The following is a 19,353-nucleotide window of genomic DNA, read 5'->3' on the forward strand; positions in this document are numbered from 1 at the left end:
GAATGACCATCTGTGTCCTGATCATGAAAGAGTCACAGGTAGAAGATACTGGATTAACTTGCAGCAATGAAGAGAGGTGGAAGGGAAGCTGAGTCCTTCCTAACAATTTCCCCATGGGTCACACACAGTTTGAAAGAAAGATGGTAATGATTTCCCCATCCCTGGAAGCATTCAGCCACTTCTTATTGTGGATATAGAGTAGAACCAAGCTAGGGGTGGAGTGTGGCCTACATCCTTTTTTTTTTTTTTTAATTTATTTTGAGAGAGAGCAAGCAGGGGAGGGGCGGAGAGAGAGGGGGTGAGAGAATCCCAAGCAGGCTCCGCACTGTCAGCACAGAGGCTGATGCAAGGCTTGAACTGACGAACCACGAGATCATGACCTGAGCCAAAACCAAGAGTCGGACGTTCAACCGACTGAACCACCCAGGTGCCCCTGGACTACGTTCTTCTCCGAGGTGTCTGCCCAAACCCACAGGATTCCATTTATGGTTTCAGATGCTCTAAGCCAGCCTGACCTAGAACAGCTGTCTGTTCTTTAGGTCAGTTGACCAAGAGGTGCATGTTGGAATTAAGGTGGCTTTTAAAAGCTCTTGATTCCCTGGCAGTCTTCGTAAATCCAGTAGACCCCAGTCTTCTCGGGTCCTCTCTGCCTCGGTGAAACCAAGGCAATGAGGACACAAGGTTTTCATGTTGTAGTTGACGTTTAGCGGAGTATGCCAGTGTTCCTTGCACATGTGCCATCGTAAAACCCTAACACGATAACCTAGCCCCAAAGCCCATAAGCTTCTTAAGCTGAACATCCCCAGCCTGGTGCTGCGTCTGGTACTGGGAGGGGAAGCCCAGGGCTTGTAGCTTCGTGGCACCGGACGCCGACTCCAGAGAAGCTGGCATTGCTGTCGCCAGTGGTTCCCAGACGGCGAGCGTTCAAAGAGCAGTCAGTTTCCAAAATAACTAGAGAAAGGTTGACAACTTTTTCTTTGGGCCAAGTAAGGATGTTTTTTTTCTGAACTAACCATCTACTCTAATCTTTATTTTATAAGAGAGAGGACATTTTGTTCTTACGCTTAGCAGCTGCATTCTGAAACATTTATGAGTAAAGTGTCATGATGTCTGCAGTTTACTTTCAAAGGGTTCCAAAGGAACAAGCAATAGACAGGTGGAGCACACACAGGGAAGTGTTCGTTGTCAAAGCCCACCGTTGACTGTGTGGGTGTCGCTTGTATTATTCCAGCTTTTCCCTACATTCTAAACTTAATAGATTTCACAAAATGCAAAACTCACGGCAGATCAGTGGTTGCCGGGGACTGGGGAGGTTGGTGGAGAAGTTGATTGAAATAGGGGCCAGGGAACTTTTGGGGGTGATGGCAATGTTGTGTCTTGACCATAGTGGTAGTTAAGCTCCTCGAACGGCACACTTTAAAATGGGCAGATTTGGGGCAACTGGGTGGCTCAGTCGGTTAAGCGTCCAACTTTGGCTCAGGTCATGATCTCGTGGTTTGTGGGTTCGAGCCCTGCATTGGGCTCTGTGCTGACAGCTCAGAGCCTGGAGCCTGCTTCAGATTCTGTGTCTCTCTCTCTCTCTGCCCTTCCTCAGCTCGTGCTGTCTCTCTCTGTCTCTCAAAAATGAATAAACATTGAAAAAAAAATTTTTTAATGGGCAGATTTACTTGTGTGTAAAGAGTGCCTCAATAAAGAGAGAGAGAAAAAGGACATTTTAATATCCAAAAGCTGAGAACTTCATAACCTTAGGATAATTTACATTGAATGCATTTGGCTCTATGACAAAACTTACAACAGCGCCCTTCTTTTTCTCGTTTTTCTGCCAAGCAGAGAAAAATTCATCACAGACCAGAGGCTGGGAACGACTACCAGAGACTCCGTTTCCCAAAAAATGAGGTCTGGTATCCGGCCCACCCCCAGTTTTTCCCACCTGCCAGGCGTCGGCAGGTCAGTAACTGAAGTCTGCCGATCTGCACCCTCCCAGCAGCCTGGTGCTAAGACAACGGGCGTCCCAAGAGCACCCACAGCTGCAGGCGGGTCCCAGGTGCTGCGGCCACCGCTCAGGGCAGCCCTTCTGATGCAGACGCTAAAAGAAGCACCCTGGTCATTTGCCTTTCTCTTATGTGCGTGGGTTTTTGTTTTTTTTTTTAATGTTTGTTTATTTTTGAGACAGAGCATGAACAGGGGAGGGGCAGAGAGAGAGAGGGAGACACAGAATCTGAAACAGGCTCCAGGCTCTGAGCTGTCAGCACAGAGCCTGACGCGGGTCTCGAGCTCACAGACTGCGAGATCATGACCTGAGCCAAAGTCGGACGCTTAACCGACCAAGCCACCCAGGCGCCCCTATGTGCGTGTTTTTAAGGGGAAAAAAAAATCAGAGATTCTTTTAAATTTATGACAGTGTTGTATTTTAACCATTCCGCTATGGGAGAAGTAAATGACTCTTGGAGAAAAAATTTTTAAAACAGGTGAAACCTAACATACCCACCACACAGAGACCACTGTTAGTTCCTTATACGTATCCTTTCAGATTCTGCATATTAAACATGCATATGTGTGTATACACATATAGGTACAAGTTTGCATAGGTGCATAGGTGTGTGTTTGCAAGGTGTGATCATATTACGCATGCCATCCTATGATCTTCTTTGTGCAGTCACTAGCTCTCCCTTCTTATTCCAGATATTTCCGTCTTACCTGCCACCTAGACCATATCCAGATTTTCCCAGTAGACCCAAAATGTCCTGTAGATCCGGTTTTTCCAATTGGAGATATGCAGTCTGGGACCACACGTTGGATCTGGAGGTTGGGTCCCTTACGTTTTTTGATCTAGTACCTCCCTTTTCTGTGACATTGACTCATGAAAAGACATCAGCCACTTTTCCATTCATCTAGTCACTCTCTCTTGCCATCGAGCTCGTTCCTCTCTTCCCTGCATTTCTATAAACTAGAAGTGATGTCTGAAGGCTTAATGGATTCCAGTTAACCCAAGGTGACATGTGACATCTGGTTGGCATCATTGCCAATTCTGAGATTGACCATGAACCATGCCTGGTCCCCCCAGTACTGTGAGGCTTGCACCTTGTGATAAGCCCAGGATCCAAATGCCATCACTTTGGTGCTATAGGAGCAGCCATTTCCCCATCACCTCTTCACCCGAGGCCTTTGACTCCAATGAATAATTGTCCGAGTCAATCATTTCATCAGTATTTGATAGTAACTTTCATTATCATTCAGCCACGGTAAGGCCAACAGATCAGGAGACAACGGCCACTGAAAAGATAATCTGTTACAGTTCCCAAAAGGAGGGGACAGCCCATGCCACGTGGGGCCACATGGGGAAGCACCAGATTCCGTCAGGGGGCAGAGGGATGGAGGGGAAAACATGGGCAAGAGTCTCTGTGGTTTCCCCAGGAAAGAGCTGATGAGGCAAGATATGCGGGTTGAAGATTGGGAGAGTTTGAATAACTTCTTCCGGCTCTTTAGTGATGGGCTCTCTCCAGTGTCTGAATCCTGGTCTGGGGATAATTAGGGCAGGGCAGTAGTAGCCCAGTGTGAGAGCCTGACCAGGGAGGAAAGGAGGCCTCCAAGGTGTGTGGGCTCTGAATTGGTTACTTTGCGTATGAAAGGCTGTCTCTAGGAAAGGGCTAGCAGTCTCCAGGGGCCGCAGAGCCCCAGATGTCAAGGCAACAGAAATAACGGAAAATATGGGGCACCTGGCTTGCTCAGAAGAACAGGTGACTCTTGATCAAGGGGTTGTGAGGGGTTGTGAGTTTGAGCTCCACAATGACTGTAGAGATTACATACATACATACATACATACATACTAAAATACAGAAAATCAAATGGCATGGCTGGCTAATGGAACCAGAGTTTGTCAAATGATGTTTTTCTAATTCTGTCATTCCTTTTGCCAGCTACTGCTGGCATTCCTCTGGTTTAAAAAAAACAACAACACACAAAAAAGCTTTCCCCCTTAGAAATTTAAAAAGTTTCTGCCAGCTATTACACTGTTGCAATCCAGAGACTCATCGATGTGCTGCTTCAAGGCTAGTGAGATCCCTCTTCTAAGTGCTGGAGATGGGATAGGTAGCCGGAAGTCTCTATCCCCCCTGGAGCATGCATTCCAGGAACGATGGGGCTGGGGACAGACAGGAAAACAAGGCACACAGCTTCTCCTGTATGTGAGACAGTGATAAGTGACAAGAAAAATAATGCAGAGAAGGCTGCAAGTTCTGGGCGAGCTGGTACGTTATAGGCTGTGGGGTGAATGGGGTGACATTGAAGTAAAGACCCAAAGGAAGCGGCTCTCTGTGAGAGGAGTGTTCCAGAACAGGAAACAGTTAAGCGCAAAGGCCCTGTGGCAGCTTTAAAGAAAAGTGAAGAGACCAATAGGCCGGAGAAGTGGGTGAGGTAGTGAGAAATAAGCCCATCGGCCCACTCAAAGGAGGGATGTGGAGACTCAGTGCACAGGGAAGTGAAGTGAAGTGAAGTGAAGTGAAGTGAAGTGAAGTGAAATAGTCTGATTGGGGCAAATGTTCATTCCCTCCTCCCTTTGTTCTTTGGCGTGTGTTCTTTGGCCTCTGGAAATAAGCGCTCAAAAGGGAGAGGGGAAGAAGAACCAAGAAGTGAAGTGTGTAAGGGTTTGGGACTCCATGGGGGGGGGGGGGTTTGTACATACTTCCAATAGTTTATAAACCTGTTAACTAGACAGTGTAGCTTTTATTTGGTATTTCTGAAAATGAGTCATCTCCCTTACTTCTCACAAGAGGTAACAGGGGAGCAAATCTGGGAGGGCCTTGCAGGCATTGTCCAGACAGAGGGGGAGCCCCCGGAATGTTTCCATAGATGCTAACACCCCAAAGTGTTAGAACATGCTTTTTGCTTAGACTTGGCTTCATTCCTGGACACAAGGTCAAGTCCAGTAGGTAAATGTGTCTGCAGTGTCCCATGTGTTCATTCCCTGAGTGTTCTTGTGAGCAGCTGTCATTCTAGGCACCGGGAACGCAGAGGTGAGGGAAACAACAGGATGGGTGCCTGCCCTCCTGGAGCCTCACTTGACTAAGTGAGGGAAGAAAGATCACAAGATAACCACACAAGCATCAAATGCAGCTGTGCCTCCAACCCAGCCCCGGAAGTTGGGGAAGGCTCCCCAGAAGATGGGACTCCTCACAGCACGAAGGGTGAAACGAGTCAGCAAGTTGAAGACAGAAGAAGAGGATTGTTCTTTTTTTTTTTTTTAATTTTTTAACGTTTATTCATTTTTTGATAGAGACAGAGCAGAGCGTGAGTGGGGGAGGGGCAGAGAGAGAGGCAGACACAGAATCCAAAGCAGGTTCCAGGCTCTGAACTGACAGCACAGAGCCTGACGCGGGGCTCGAACCCACGGACTGTGAGATCGCGACCTGAGCCGAAGTCGGACACCCAACCGACTGAGCCACCCAGGCGCCCCGAGAAGAGGATTGTTCCAGGCAAAAAACAGTGGGGGTGGGGGGGTGGGGGGAAATGTGGCACAGGACAATGTGGAAAGCAGGTAGAGATTTCAAGATGGTGCCCGTGTCCTGACAACAGTGGGAGATACTAAACGGAGGGGACAGGTCAGGGTTTGGGAGGCCCCTCTTCCACTGCAGACAAGGAGCCGGAGGCTGGGCATGGAGGTAGTCAGACGGCAGGAGACATTATGGTCCAAGGAAGCAGAGGGGGTGGTGTGGACTCAGGAGGAGGCTCTGGGGATAAGATGCGGACAGATTCCAGAGACAAGGGGGGAGGTGGAATGCAGGTGGGGGGAGGAACAGACAAGACTGGGGACAATAATCAGGAGGGCAAGGGGTGGAGGGGAGGCACCCATCTGGTCTGGCTTGAATAACACCAGGATTCATCTCGAGGTTGACATTTCTCCTTGACCTTTTTGTTTCTATCCCCACGCCCAAGGTTGCATTAGCCACCTGCTGAGTTTAATCAAGTTTGTTGAGCACTCGAAAATCCCCTGTCCCGGTGATACTGGGGGTGAAGGGCTAATCAGTCTATTTCCAGAACCCAAAGAGGGTTAGGATAAAAAGCAGCTTTTCCTGAGCTATCCTCCCCCGCACCACGCCTTCCCCACTGGCGCTCCCGCACCTGTGAGCCCCTCTGGACGGAGACTCGTGCCTTTGCCTAATGCTTAGAACTGCTGAAACCACCAATTCGCCCGTCTCAACCCTAATCCCTTCTCCACCCTGCTCCTTAAATGGGATTTGGCTTCTAGACACTGAGACCCGGGTGTGGGCACCCTCCCCAAGTTCCCTACAAATTCCCCACGCACATCAGCCAGGGACCTCGGTGGGGTCATCTGGTTACACAGAGCCAGGGCCGGCTGCTCACCCCAGAGGGACAGAGCCCTTCTCCTCGCCTCCCGGGCCCATCTGGCTGCACAAGGTACATGACCATCCCCAGCACAAGGCTTCTCGGAAACCCGGGGCAAGCACAGGGAAGAGCAAGGCTCAGGACGATGGGCATTTTCATGTGGTCAGTCTGTCCCAGGTTTGCCTTCTCCGTGTGGTTTCAGGGACTTTGCTTGCTAAAGAGGCTCAGTTCACTGAGTTCTGGACAGCTAAGATGGTTTTTCCACTGTGCGTAAAGCTGGGGAGCAGTGAGAGAACAGGATAGGAAAACAGCTGAGTATGAGTTGCTGAGCAGAACTTCTGGGGACTTGGGGCACCTGGGTGTCTAAGTCAGTTGGGCGTCTGACTTCGGCTCAGGTCATGATCTCACAGTTTGTGGGTTCGAGCCCCGGGTCGGGCTCTGTGCTGACAGCTCAGAACCTGGAGCCTACTTCGGATTCTGTGTCTCCTCCTCTCTCCGCCCCTCCCATGCTCATGCTTTGTCTATCAAAAAATGAATAAACGTTAAAAAAAAATTAAAAAAAAAGAACTTCTGGGGACTTGACATAGTTTGAAAATAATATTTGTGAAGTGGTTATATAGTGGTCTTCAGGAACTTTCTCTATTCTAATTACCATAAGACATCGTGAGGATAGAATTTTAAATCCAACCTGGCTAAGTGTTATGATACCAAAGGCTAATCAGGAAGTAAAACCTTCTCATTGGAATCTAGCTGGGCTTCTGAGTGAGGTTTTCTAAGAAATGTTTGAGGCTTATCAAGAAAAATAGAACACGTTTTTAAAAAAGCACACCACTGTGTAATAGAAACTAGACAAAGACCTTATTTAATCAAACATCGATATTCAAGCAGATCCAAAGAAATGTCTAATGGATCCACAGCATCTCACAAGTTGGTTTTATACCAAGAATGTCCTTGACTGTATATTGAGGATCATTTTACCTTTCCCCAGCCTCTAACACCTGACTTACATCCCTCGGTGGAAGAAGCTTCCAGGGACAGATAACATGGCGGCCATCGGGAAGACCGGCAAGGCTGCACCAAACCATGTTATCTTCAAGAAGATCTCCCGGGACAAATCGGTAAGTAGTACAGAAGTGAGCAACTTGATGCAGTTTTTTTAAAGGAGCTTTTTCAAGAATAGACATGGGGATGGGGATACCTGGCCAGCTTAGTAGAGCATGCGACTCTTGAACTTGTGGTTGTGAGTTCAAGCTTCACGTTGGGTGTAGAGATTACTCAAAAAAGAAAAAAGAAAAAAGAAAACAAAAAGAATAGACACAATCAACATCAAAACCCTGTGAGGTTGAGGAAGCTCTGTGTCTATTTTCTGTCTCTATGGGTGACAATGAGATACGAATGAATGAGTGAATTGTACAAATACAACTTCTTTTCAGTCTCATCAAGATTTTAGTCCTGAGACCTGTCATTTTCTCCTCATCTCTCGGTCCCCACCCCTTACCCCCCATTTTACTTGGCTGGCCTTGAACCAATGACTTAAAATTTTAAACACTATCTTAAAGGGAAGCCTGATGGAAGATCTACACCACAGCCTTCATGGACGGGGTCTCCTTGCTCCACCTGATGGCTTCTTAGGGGCCAGCAATCTAGCTCGGCACTGTCCCATTCAAGCTGCAAATGTTATTTTAAAGTTTTTAGCAGCCACATTTATAAAAAAGAAGAAACAGATGGAATTGATTTTCATATATACTTTTATTTAACCCGATATGGCCAAAAAACTATCATTTCAACATGCAAATGATATCAAAATTATTGATGACATTTTACATTCACTTTCTAAGTCTTTGAAGTCTGGTATGCATTCTACATTTATAGCACATGTCAGTTTGGGATGATATTCCAAGTGTCCAGGAGCTCCCTGTAACTAGTCGCCACTGCACTGGACAGTGTAGATCTAGATCATTCTTCTAGTTGACTTCTGAGGGGTTCCCGCGGAAGTGGTTGAGAATTTTCCTTTCAAAGGCTCTTGATACAGTTGGATCAGTCCACTCTTTACTCAAGCAGCTTAGACCTGGAGACTCAAGCACACTGAGTCTATGTGCAGGACACAGAGAATCATCATCATCGGCCCAAGTAGACGCTTAGCCAGCACATGCAGTTCTGAAATCAGGTGCTCCAGGGACTTCTCAGTGCTCTATTTTCTGTGCTTTGTAAAACTGAACTTTGGATTTTTCCTTCAGGGTTTATCAAATGTTAAGCCTCCCTGGGCCCAAAGGAAACTCTCTGACCCTCATAGTGCAACACAAGAGAAACAGGTTTGCACAGGGCACTCTGCCCTTTCTGCTCCCAGCTGAGGAACTCTACTGTGGGGTGATAGATAATTTGGGGATTCCTCAACCATTTATTCTCCAAACTCTTTCCCACTTGTGTCTTCCCAACTTCTGGCAGAAGAAGAGAGAAACCACTCCTGCTGGGCCATATGTTTTTCCCACTATTTTATTCCTCACACCTAGATAGACATCCTTTGAACTGAGAAATTTAGAATTTTTGTGCGTGTGGGCAAATCTATCAATTAATGTCTCACATATTAGGATTATTCCAATTGCAGGCTCTGTATGCCCCCAGGCAGGGTGCACCAGGAGCCCTGGGCCCATTTCTCTGTGATTCTCTCCACTCTGCCCTCTTCTGTGGTCTTCATCCTCCAGCTGGTGGCAAGATGGCTGCCCTAGCTCCAGCCATCTCATCCTCACTTCCTTCCTGAGAAAGGAAAAGACTGTTGCCTTCCTGGTGTCTCTTCTTAAGAGTGGGAACATATTTTCCCAGTAGCCTCCAGCAGACTTCTGTCATATCTGATTGGTCAAAACTGGCTCACATGCCCACCCTAAACCAATCCTGAGCCAAAGGAATTGGATGATCATCATTGGATCAGGCCAATCAAGAATTATCCTCTGGGGCTGGCCTCCTCTTAGCCTGGGCCCCATGGGGATGGTGAACCCTGAATGCAGTTGGCAACTTCTGTCCAGGAAGAAGGGCACATGGGTCTGTTGGTTGAGCAAACAACATGTCGGCTGCACCTCTGCATTGTTCGGCCCCACTTCCCTACCTGCTCCTGTCCCTTCCCCCACTCCCTTTCCAGTTGCAGCAGAACACATGCCTTTGCTACAATCCAAGGTTCATGCTATTTACACGTACGTCTCTCGGTCCACCTCCTCCTTAGAGTCTTACCATCAGCTTCCCTCTCTACCAGTACTTTGTCTGAACGTAAAAGCAAGGATGGACCTTGTGCATATTTTAAAAACATTTTTTTAATGTTTATTTATTTTTGAAGGAGAGAGACAGAGCATGAGCGGGGGAGGGGCAGAGAGGGAGACACAGAATCTGAAGCAGGCTCCAGGCTCTGAGCTGTCAACGCAGAGCCAGATGTGGGGCTCAGACTCACAAACTATGAGATCATGACCCGGGCCGAAGCCCGATGCTTAGCCGACTGAGCCACCCAGGCGCCCCCGGACCTCAGGTGTATTAAAGACAGCAACCAACAAACTCCCCTTAACCTACCACCTTTCCAGCTCCTCTTCCTCCAAGCTAAAGCTTGAAAAAGAAGAAAACACACTCTCTCCATCTACCTTCTCTCTTCTCTCCTCCCTACCTCAGTCAGCTGCCCAACTGGCTTTCCTCTTGTCCATCCATTCTCCACTTTGATGCCAATGTCATCTCTTCTATAAAATGGGGCTAATTCCTACCTCACAGAGTAGTTGTGGGGATTCAGTGAAATACTGCAGTCAGTGCTTAGCTTGGCACCTGGGACATGATAAGCACCGAAATGCTATTCAGTCTTTCGTCCTGCTTAAAATGCTTCAACAGCCTTAAGGTTGGAACCATCAGCCTGCATCCCCATTTGGTGGCCCTTCACCTGCAGATGAAACCATTGGTTCCAGAAGCATTCTCTTGGTTCTGGGCTTTGTATACACTAATGTTTTTTTTGTTTTTTGTTTTTTTTAAATTTTTTTTCAACATTTTATTTTATTTTTGGGACAGAGAGAGACAGAGCATGAACGGGGGAGGGGCAGAGAGAGAGGGAGACACAGAATCGGAAACAGGCTCCAGGCTCCGAGCCATCAGCCCAGAAGAGCCCGACGCAGGGCTCCAACTCACGGACCGCGAGATCGTGACCTGGCCGAAGTCGGACGCTTAACCGACTGCGCCACCCAGGCGCCCCACTAATGTTTGTTTTGTCCAGAAAACATCCTCACACCATCCTTCCCAGCCACCTGACTATGCAGTCCTTCGGGTGTTTCATCAATAATACAAATAACGTAGAAGGCACGGGGATTCACTCCAGAGTATCTGATGTGAGGGAGTGGATCTAGGAGATGATTGAATGCCAACAGAAATTATTTTGGGTGGTTCATGGAAATAAAAATATGAATTTAAGAGGCTTAGGGATGAAAGGGGCTAGGAAGGGTGCGTGAACTCACTCATTGGGGCCCTTAGCAAATGCTGATTAGATCCCTGCAGTGTATCAGACACTGTGGCGGAAACCTGGACGGCTGAAAGGTGAAAGAATTCTTACCATTAAGGCACTCACAACCCTGTGGCTTAGAGCGGTGCGCTTTGATGAACACGACCTATGTGCTTCCATAAAGGGGGTTGGGAGAGACCTTCGCCACCAGGGGCATGGAAACAGACAGCAAGAGGACCAAAACCATGGTCATTGCCCCCCAACTCCCCACACCCTCTTTCTCAGGGCATGGGTTCAGGTTTCCCCATACAGGAGCTCATCTGGTAGGATTTCAGGGACTATGGAACTCCTCCTGCCTCTTTACTCAGTTCAGAAATTCCTCTAATGAGGAGGGGAAACTGGTTCATTCAACAGCCAGCTGTAAGAGGCTTAAGTGTTGGGAGGAGACTCATGTGCATAAGCATAACTTTCCACGGAAGTATTATCAGTGAATTCAACAAGGTTACCTGGATGATCTCAGACCTGGGATGTCAGATCTGGGTTTCCCAGACCTCCAGGCTCTTGGAAAAGGTGGGAGAATGGGGACCATCCAAGGGGGTGGGAAGAATCCCTTGGAGCAGATTTATGGGGCTGAAGAAAGAGCACACCTTGCCTGCACTCCATAGTCTCTGCCCACAGCCAAGCAGGGAGAGAGTGGGTGATGGGCAAGCTGCAGGGCCAGGCAGCAGCTCAAGACGAATCAAAATGTGCCAGCTGTTGTGGGGCCAGGGGTTTTGCTTGTTTGGTTTTGGTTTTTTTGTTTTGTTGTTGTTTTGGTTTTTTTGTTTTCTTTTGTTTTTTTTCGGTTGTTGCTGATTTTTAACATGAACGCTCTAGTGCTTTAGTGTTCTTTGGCCACTTGGAATCCACATGTGTTCTTCCCACAGGTGACCATCTACCTGGGGAAGAGAGACTATATAGACCATGTTGACCAAATAGAGCCTGTGGGTAAGTTGAGTTTGGAGTAAGATTGTAATTAAAAAAAAAAATTTTTTTTTAAACATTTATTCATTTTTGAAGACAGACAGAGACACATCGTGAGTAGGGGAGGGGCAGAGAGAGAGGAAGACACAGATTCTGAAGCAGGCTCCAGGCTCTGAGCTGTCAGCACAGAGCCCAACACGGGGCTTGAACCCACAAACCGCAAGATCATGACCTGAGCCGAAGTCGGAAGCTCAACTAACAGCCCCCCAGGCGCCCCAAGATTGTAATTTTAATGATGGTTTTCCTTTAAGTCATCAGACAACTGCTAGTTTTGTATTTCTTTCAAGTCAGTTCAAATCAGCTTTGCTAATAATCTAATTGTAGGAATGCAAATTAAAACATGAGGTGCAATGCTGATTGGAAACAATTTCAGAGCGTGGGGGAGACAAAGGACTCATTTCTAGAATATATAAAGAAACTCAACAGTAAGAACAACAAACTCCAATTAGAAAATATGCACAAAGGGGTGCCTGGGTGGCTTAGTCAGTTAAGCATCCGACTCTTGATTTTGGCTCAGGTCCTAATCTCATGGTTCGTGATTTCGAGTCCAGAGTCGGGCTCTGAGCTGACAGGCAGAGCCTGCTTGGGGTTCTCTCTCTCCCTCTCTCTCTGCCTCTCCCCTGCTCGCTCACTCACTCTCTCTCTCTCTCTCTCAAAAATAAATAATCTTAAAAACAATAGAGTAAAACTCTACATAAAATAAACACACAAAAAACATGAAAAGCAGTTCATCAAAGAAGATGTATGTATGGCAAATAAGAACATGGAAAAATGTTCAGCATCATTAGCCACTAGGGAAATGCAAATTAAAGCACGGTGAGTTGAAATATCATTATACACCTGTCAGGATGGCTAAAATTAAAAATGGCGACCATACCAAATGGTGGTGAGGATACTGGGAACTGGATCACTCATACATCGCTGGCCGGGATGTAAAGTGGAACAGCTCCTCTGGAAAATAGTTTTGGGGTTTCTTTAAAAATTAAACACACACTTACCAGATGACCCAGCAATTGCATTCCGGGCACTCATCCCAGAGAAACAAAAACTCACGTCTACACAAAAAACCTGTCCACGATTGTTTATAGCAGCTTTATGTGTGACAGCTCCAAGCTGGAAGGAACCAAAATGTCTCTCAATATGTGAAGAAGGTTAAGCAAGATACTGTACATCCATACCGTGAAATTCTACTCGGCAATGAGAAAGAATGAGCCGCTGATACACGCCACAGCTTATGGATCTCAAGGGCATTGTGCTGAGCGGGAAGAGCCAGTCTCAAAGGCTATATACCGTGTGATTTCACTCATATAACAGTCTAGAGATGGCCAAATTATAGCAATGATAAACTGATGAGTAGTTCCCCGGGGACAGAGGATGGTGGGGGAGGGGATGATCCAAGAGATTGCTCTATGGTGGGGGGAACCTCTTTGTATCGATTGCAGTGGTGGTTACACAAACCTCCACATGAGATAAAATGACTTTAGAACTATACACACACTGTAGCCTGTACCCATGTCAGCTTCCTGGTTTCGATATTGCAGGACGGTTATCTAAGATGTAACCACTGGAAGAAACTGAACGAAGGATACACAGGGACTCTCTGTGCTATCTTTGCAACTTCCTGCGAATCTATAATTATTTCAAGTAAAATAGCTATTTTTAAAAAGACTGTAAAAAAAAAAAAAAAAACAACCCTGGCATTTTTAGGCACTTGAGGATGAGAATGTCCCTCAGCAGAACGTTTTCTGGAAGGTCACTTGGCAATATGTCATCAAAAGCCAAATCCGGTTCTACCATTGATAGATCAAAGATGTATGTAGTAAGGATGGTCCTCGCAATACTCATTATAAGGGGGAAAACTGGAAACAACTTAAATGCCCTAACAAGAGGGGGTTAATTAAATAATTTATGGTGCATCCATTCAATGAAGCAATAGCAATGTATAGTCATTAAAATGATTAGTACATTGTGTGTGTGTGTGTGTGTGTGTGTGTGTAAGAATAGATGTTTGCAATATATAGTTGCATGAGAAAAGCAGTTAACTGAATAGTATATAGAGTGGGATCTCAATTTTTCGGTAAAATCATCCATATAAGTGTATATACATCTGGAAAAAAAACCTGTGGCGATATCTTGACAATGGGTATCTCTGAATGGTGGGAATTTGGGTGACTTTGTTTGCTCTTTGCTTAACTCTCCTTTCTGATTTTCCTATACTGAACATGGATTACTGTGTAATTAAAGAACCGCAGGTAAATATATAAAGAAGGCCTCTGGTCTCTTTCATCTTCTCCGCCCTCATTATTCTTTTCCTTTCCGTGTAGATGGTGTCGTGTTGGTGGATCCTGCACTTGTGAAGGGAAAGAAAGGTGAGGCGGGCTTCTTGAACTCTGAGGACCTGGTCTGGTCTGGTCTTGGCTGGCTCTGGGGGCGGAGGGTCGGGGAGTCCGCTGGTGCTCTCTCACACCCATCGCTGCCCGACCCTGTCGCCCACACTCCCTGGTATAATCTTCAGGACCCTGTCCTGTTCACGTCAGAGCTCATTGTCCTCATTTCCCACATGAAGGTAAAGACCCAAGGGAGTCACTTGTGCAGGGTGGCAGGACAGGTAAATGGTGGACGGAGCGTGGAGAGCAGGTCTGTGGGCTCCATCAGCTCTGTGGTCACCCTGTGCCTTGTGGCTCTCTGCTGGAGGCAAACTCAGGAGGGAAATTGATGGGAAATTGAGCCCTGCTGGAAGGCTCATTTTTTTAAATGCTGACTGTGGTGGTTCTGAACCACAGCATCACAGCATCCCTGAAGAACGTCTGGCAGCTGTGGTGTGTGTGGCAAGTAATTTGGTGCTAATAACAGTTGTGTGAACTAAATTAGGGCAGACCTCAGTTCTCCTTATGATAACGTTACTGAGTCTGTTCCATTATGAATACGCTTTTTAGAGTGGTTGCTACTGGCAACTACAAGGCGTCATTCCCACCCCTGGATGTGACCACGGAAGCACGTCAGAGGTGGGGCCATCAGCACCCAGGGGTCATGGCAGAAAGGGGGTTGAAAACCACCCCTTCTGCTGTCTCTGACTTCCTCCTGGGTATCCTGCTTCCCTCTGGCACCAGGAGGATCCTGGTTTGAGCCCTGACAGCCCACACCCTTGGCCGGAGAAGGCCTCCCATTCTGAGGGAAAGCACTGTCCAGTGAGGGAGGCGTAACGCCCGGGCATCTCTGGGCACCTTCTCTTACAAACACTGGATGAGGGACAGGCAAGTGATCATTGGCTCTTCTGAGCTTAGTGGGGAGGACACAGACAAAATCTACAACCGATGACTTCTAGGACTTGGGGGCACCACTTCTGATATGCTTCCTGTTCAAGAATAATGAGCTTTGCATGCTTTTATTTACCCCACTAAAGACTGTTGTAAATAGTCCTCCCTCAAAACGTATAGTTTTTACATAATCCTTTTGGTTCACTGGAGGCACAGATTATATCTGTTTGATTAACCTGAATTTGCAGAAGTTTTGGCTTAGAGAATGCTTGATGGGTTTCTGAGCGATGTGAAAGAAGCGTTTCTGGGATCTGATTTCATCTGTCCTCTTGGTCCATAAGGCCCTGGCCAGCGCCTCTGGCAGGCCCCTGTCTGGCACAGGTCTGTTTTGCTCCCTAGTGCTGTTTCCCTCTGCTTATCACCTTCATTCTCAACTCCATGCAGACATCCTGTCCCCAGAAGCCCAGCGACCTCGCACCTCCTGAGGTCCCTGAGCAGGCGGGTCAAGAGGAGGGAGTGATAGGGTGGAGGACACAGGGGAGCCCGAAGGCAAAATAGGCAGTTCATGGAAGGTGCCTCTGTGTCCTCTGACATACGCTTTAGAGTAATTAACACAAGCCCCAGGGAAGGTGCCGGATCTGCAGAAACAGGTGGGTGCTGTGGTTCTAGATGCTAATGGGTGGATGTTCGGTGGCTGCCCCACACCCACTCAGCCAGGCAGAGGCGCCACGCCAGTGGGACAAGCCCATCCTCCTCTTGTCTCCCTTCCAGTGTACGTCTCTCTGACCTGCGCCTTCCGATACGGCCAGGAAGATATCGATGTGATTGGCCTGACCTTCCGCAGGGACCTGTACTTCTCCCAGGTCCAAGTGTTCCCTCCTGTGGGGGCCGTGGGGGCCCCCACAAAGCTTCAGGAGAGCCTGATGAAGAAGCTGGGGGAGAACACATACCCCTTCCTGCTCACGGTGGGTGACTCCTCTCCCTTCTCCCCTCTCCCCTGCCCCAGCTCCTTCACCTTACAGTGCGACCAGGAGCGAAGGAGGAGGGGACAGAGTAATGACTTCACATTTGTGGGCCTTCAAATTGCATCCTTGGAGGAAATTCTAGATTGCACGGGCTGTGATTGTCTTTTTTTAAGTCCTTGAAAATAGCCTCTCAGCCTTTGAAGGCACCATTTCAACCCACGGTTTAAATATTTCCCTTCATCTGACCAGCTAATTACACAGGCACGTTATTCCCTCACTTGCTGATCTATAAAAAGAAAGAAGTGCCCCTCGTTTGGCCTGGACTCGTTCTAGATGTGAAAGGGCTCCCTGCAGGATGGGAGAGCTTACTGAAGTCGGAAGTCGTCTGTAGCCTTGACCGATATGTTCAGTGGTCACGGCAGATGAGTGGCTCCACCTCTCCTGGGGCTTTGTCCCACCTGGTGAGACCTGGTGACCCACGGTGCCAGCCTGCGTGCCTCTGAAGACTTGGGCGTGAACTCAGTACAGCCAAAGCAGCTACTGCCGTCCCTATGAGCGTGTCTGTGTGTCTTACGATTATCTATTGCTCCAAAGTTACACGGCTCAGCCTCGAAAGGGAAGGGAAATTCTGACACATGCTGCAACACGAACGAACCTTGAAAACATCAGACTAAGTGAAAGAAGCCAGACACAAAAGGACAGACTGTATGATTCCACCGACAGGAAAGGCCTGGAGCAGTCAGATTAATAGAGACAGAACATAGAATGGCAGGTGCCAGGGAATGGCGGCGGCGGGGGGGGGGGTGCCGGGAGCGGGGGGAAGAATCAGTGTTGACTGGGTACAGGGTTTCAGTTTGGGACAAGAGGAATGTTCCGGACATGGATGGTGGGGATTATTGCAGAACAAGGTTGGATGAACTTCATGCCAATAAACTATACACTTAAAATGTTTAAGTTTTACATTATGCATTTTACCACAACCTTTTTTTTTTTTAATCACTTAAAAAAAAAAGTTTTGTGGTCGTGCATGTCCTCGTGATCTTGTACTGGGAGTCTGAAGTGACGTAACTTTTTTTTTTTTTAATGTTTGTTTATTTTTGAGAGAGAGACGGAAACAGAGACAGAGACAGAGAGACAGAGCACGAGCAGGGGAGGGGCAGAGAGAGAGGGAGACACTGAATCCAAAGCGGGCTCCAGGCTCCGAGCTGTCAGCACAGAGCCCGACGTGGGGCTTGAACTTATGAACCGCAAGATCATGACCTGAGCCGAAGTCGGACACTCAAGTGACTGAGCCACTCGGGCGTCCCTGAATTGCCATAACTTTTTAGAGATAACAAACCAGCATGTATCAAGAACCTTTGAAATGTGATTTTGACCTGATGGTTCCCTTTCTAGCAGCATAGCCTCTGGACTTAATTAGAGAAAATTGTGCTAAGGTAGATGAAGAAAGAGGTTTATTGCAGCATTGTTTATCATGGCAAAAAAAAGCAAAGCACCATTTCATGAATGGGGGCGGGCGAAATTAAATGTGGTGTTAACAAAGCCCCAGAAACAGTGGTGCAGAGCTCGCACATAGAAAAATGGTCATAACGCATTCTGAGTAGGGCTAGGGTGGCGATGTGAGCAAAGCAGAGGACAGGACATGTGCATCATTGGCCTCATTTCTGTAGGGCACACATCTGCGTACGTGTTTGTGGGCAAGGGTGCCCATAGGACGCTTGCAAGTTTGTGTCTGTGATGTTATTCCGGGTGACCACGGCGTTTTTGTTTGTTTGTTTTTGTGGTTTTTGCTTGCTCGTCATCATCTTCCAATTTTTGTACATTGAATGCATATTACACGTGGAAGAACCCCCTCTGAACAAAATGATTTGTTTCTTCCCACAGTTTCCTGACTACTTGCCCTGTTCAGTGATGCTGCAGCCTGCTCCACAAGATACGGGGAAGGTTAGTTCAAAAAGAAATGCCATGGATTAATTCATTCCTTCAAAAGACTTTATATATATATATATTTTTTTTTTTTTTTGAGAGGGGAGGGACAGAGAGAGAGCGGGGAAGAGACAGTCCCAAGCAGGCTACAGTGCTACCAGCACAGAGCCCAACGTGGGGCTCCATCCTATGAATGGTGAGATCGTGACCAGAGCCGAAATCGAGAGTCGGACGCTTCACCCACTGAGCCACCCAGGTGCCCCTCAAAAGACTTTTAAAAATAGCCATATATTGTGGAAAATTTCAAATAGATACAAAAGTAGAGAGACATTCTAATGAATCTGGCCACTGCACTGCGAGGGGCTGGATGGGTCAAGCATGAGCTCCAAAGGAAGAGAGAAGCAAAGGGGCTGAGTGTGTATGAGGGGGAGTGGCCAGGGGGTTCTAAGTGGTGGGCAGAGGCTCTAAGCCTTGAAGGAGGGTGGTGAGGACAGGAGGCGAGAGTGAAAGGTGCCAGGACCCAGGGATTACAGGCCCTGAAATCGGAGGTGTCACGAGCGAGAGGGCTAGACAGGAGTGAAGTGAAGACCAGAGTGGCGAGGCTGATCCCGGAGTACAGAGGGGCACGGTGACAGACGCCACAATCTGGGCAGGGATTTCCGATGTGGGGATCTTGCCCCACTGGTGGTTTGTGAAATCGGTGCAGTGAACCAGAAGGAGCATTTGAGAAAAATCGAATAGAATGAAATAGGATAAAATGGGGAATCTGCACAAAGCTCAGTGTTACTTCCCGAGCCATTTCACACACGCATGTCTGTTTACTGGGCCACATTATAAACTTTGCTTCTTACCGTGGGGGTGGCCTGAAACATTTGAAAGCCACTGGTCCAGGAAAACCCAGATGTGGGTGGCCAAGATGGAGGAAGACGAGGTCACTAAATCAGAGTGGGGGACCCTGTGCCAACCCAAGTGCTCCCTCTACTCCATCCCAGCAGCAGGGCTGTGGGCGTGAGCTGGGCCCATGGAGGCCCGGGAGGGGAGCGGCTGCACGGCCTCGGGCCTCGGGACCCTAGAGCTGGAGAGACCCTGGAGCTGGAACGGCAAGAACACCAAGGAGTTTGTCAAATATAAAAAAGAGGGAGACAGAGAGGCTTGAAGCGTTCGGGCAGAAGGAACAGCATGTGTCCAGGGTGGACCAGAGCGAGGGCTTGGCTTGTATAGGCAGCATCTTTAACGAAGTGGGTGCAGGGGGAGCGAGGAGGGACAGAGAGGGCTCGGTCATGCCACTAAGCAGTGCCGGCGTGACGGTGGGTAGTGGTGCCGGTGTGTTCGCGACCTAGATTTCAGACTCGCCACGATTCTACAGCTGTAGAGCCAATGAGGC

At 47.8% G+C, this 19,353-nt stretch overlaps 1 protein-coding gene across 1 annotated transcript in view; it reads left to right on the forward strand.

Moving 5' to 3' along the window:
* Window positions 1-6,228: 6,228 nt before the first annotated feature.
* SAG (S-antigen visual arrestin) overlaps window positions 6,229-19,353 on the forward strand; it is a 30,290-nt gene continuing 17,165 nt past the window's right edge. The window contains 6 exon segments of the mRNA XM_043578215.1: window positions 6,229-6,414; window positions 7,331-7,460; window positions 11,725-11,785; window positions 14,146-14,190; window positions 15,850-16,043; window positions 17,928-17,987. Coding sequence (XP_043434150.1) covers window positions 7,386-7,460; window positions 11,725-11,785; window positions 14,146-14,190; window positions 15,850-16,043; window positions 17,928-17,987 — 435 coding nt within the window. The 5' untranslated portion in view covers window positions 6,229-6,414; window positions 7,331-7,385.

Source organism: Prionailurus bengalensis, chromosome C1 (assembly GCF_016509475.1).
Source record: "Prionailurus bengalensis isolate Pbe53 chromosome C1, Fcat_Pben_1.1_paternal_pri, whole genome shotgun sequence".
Classification (NCBI taxonomy): Eukaryota; Metazoa; Chordata; class Mammalia; order Carnivora; family Felidae; genus Prionailurus; species Prionailurus bengalensis.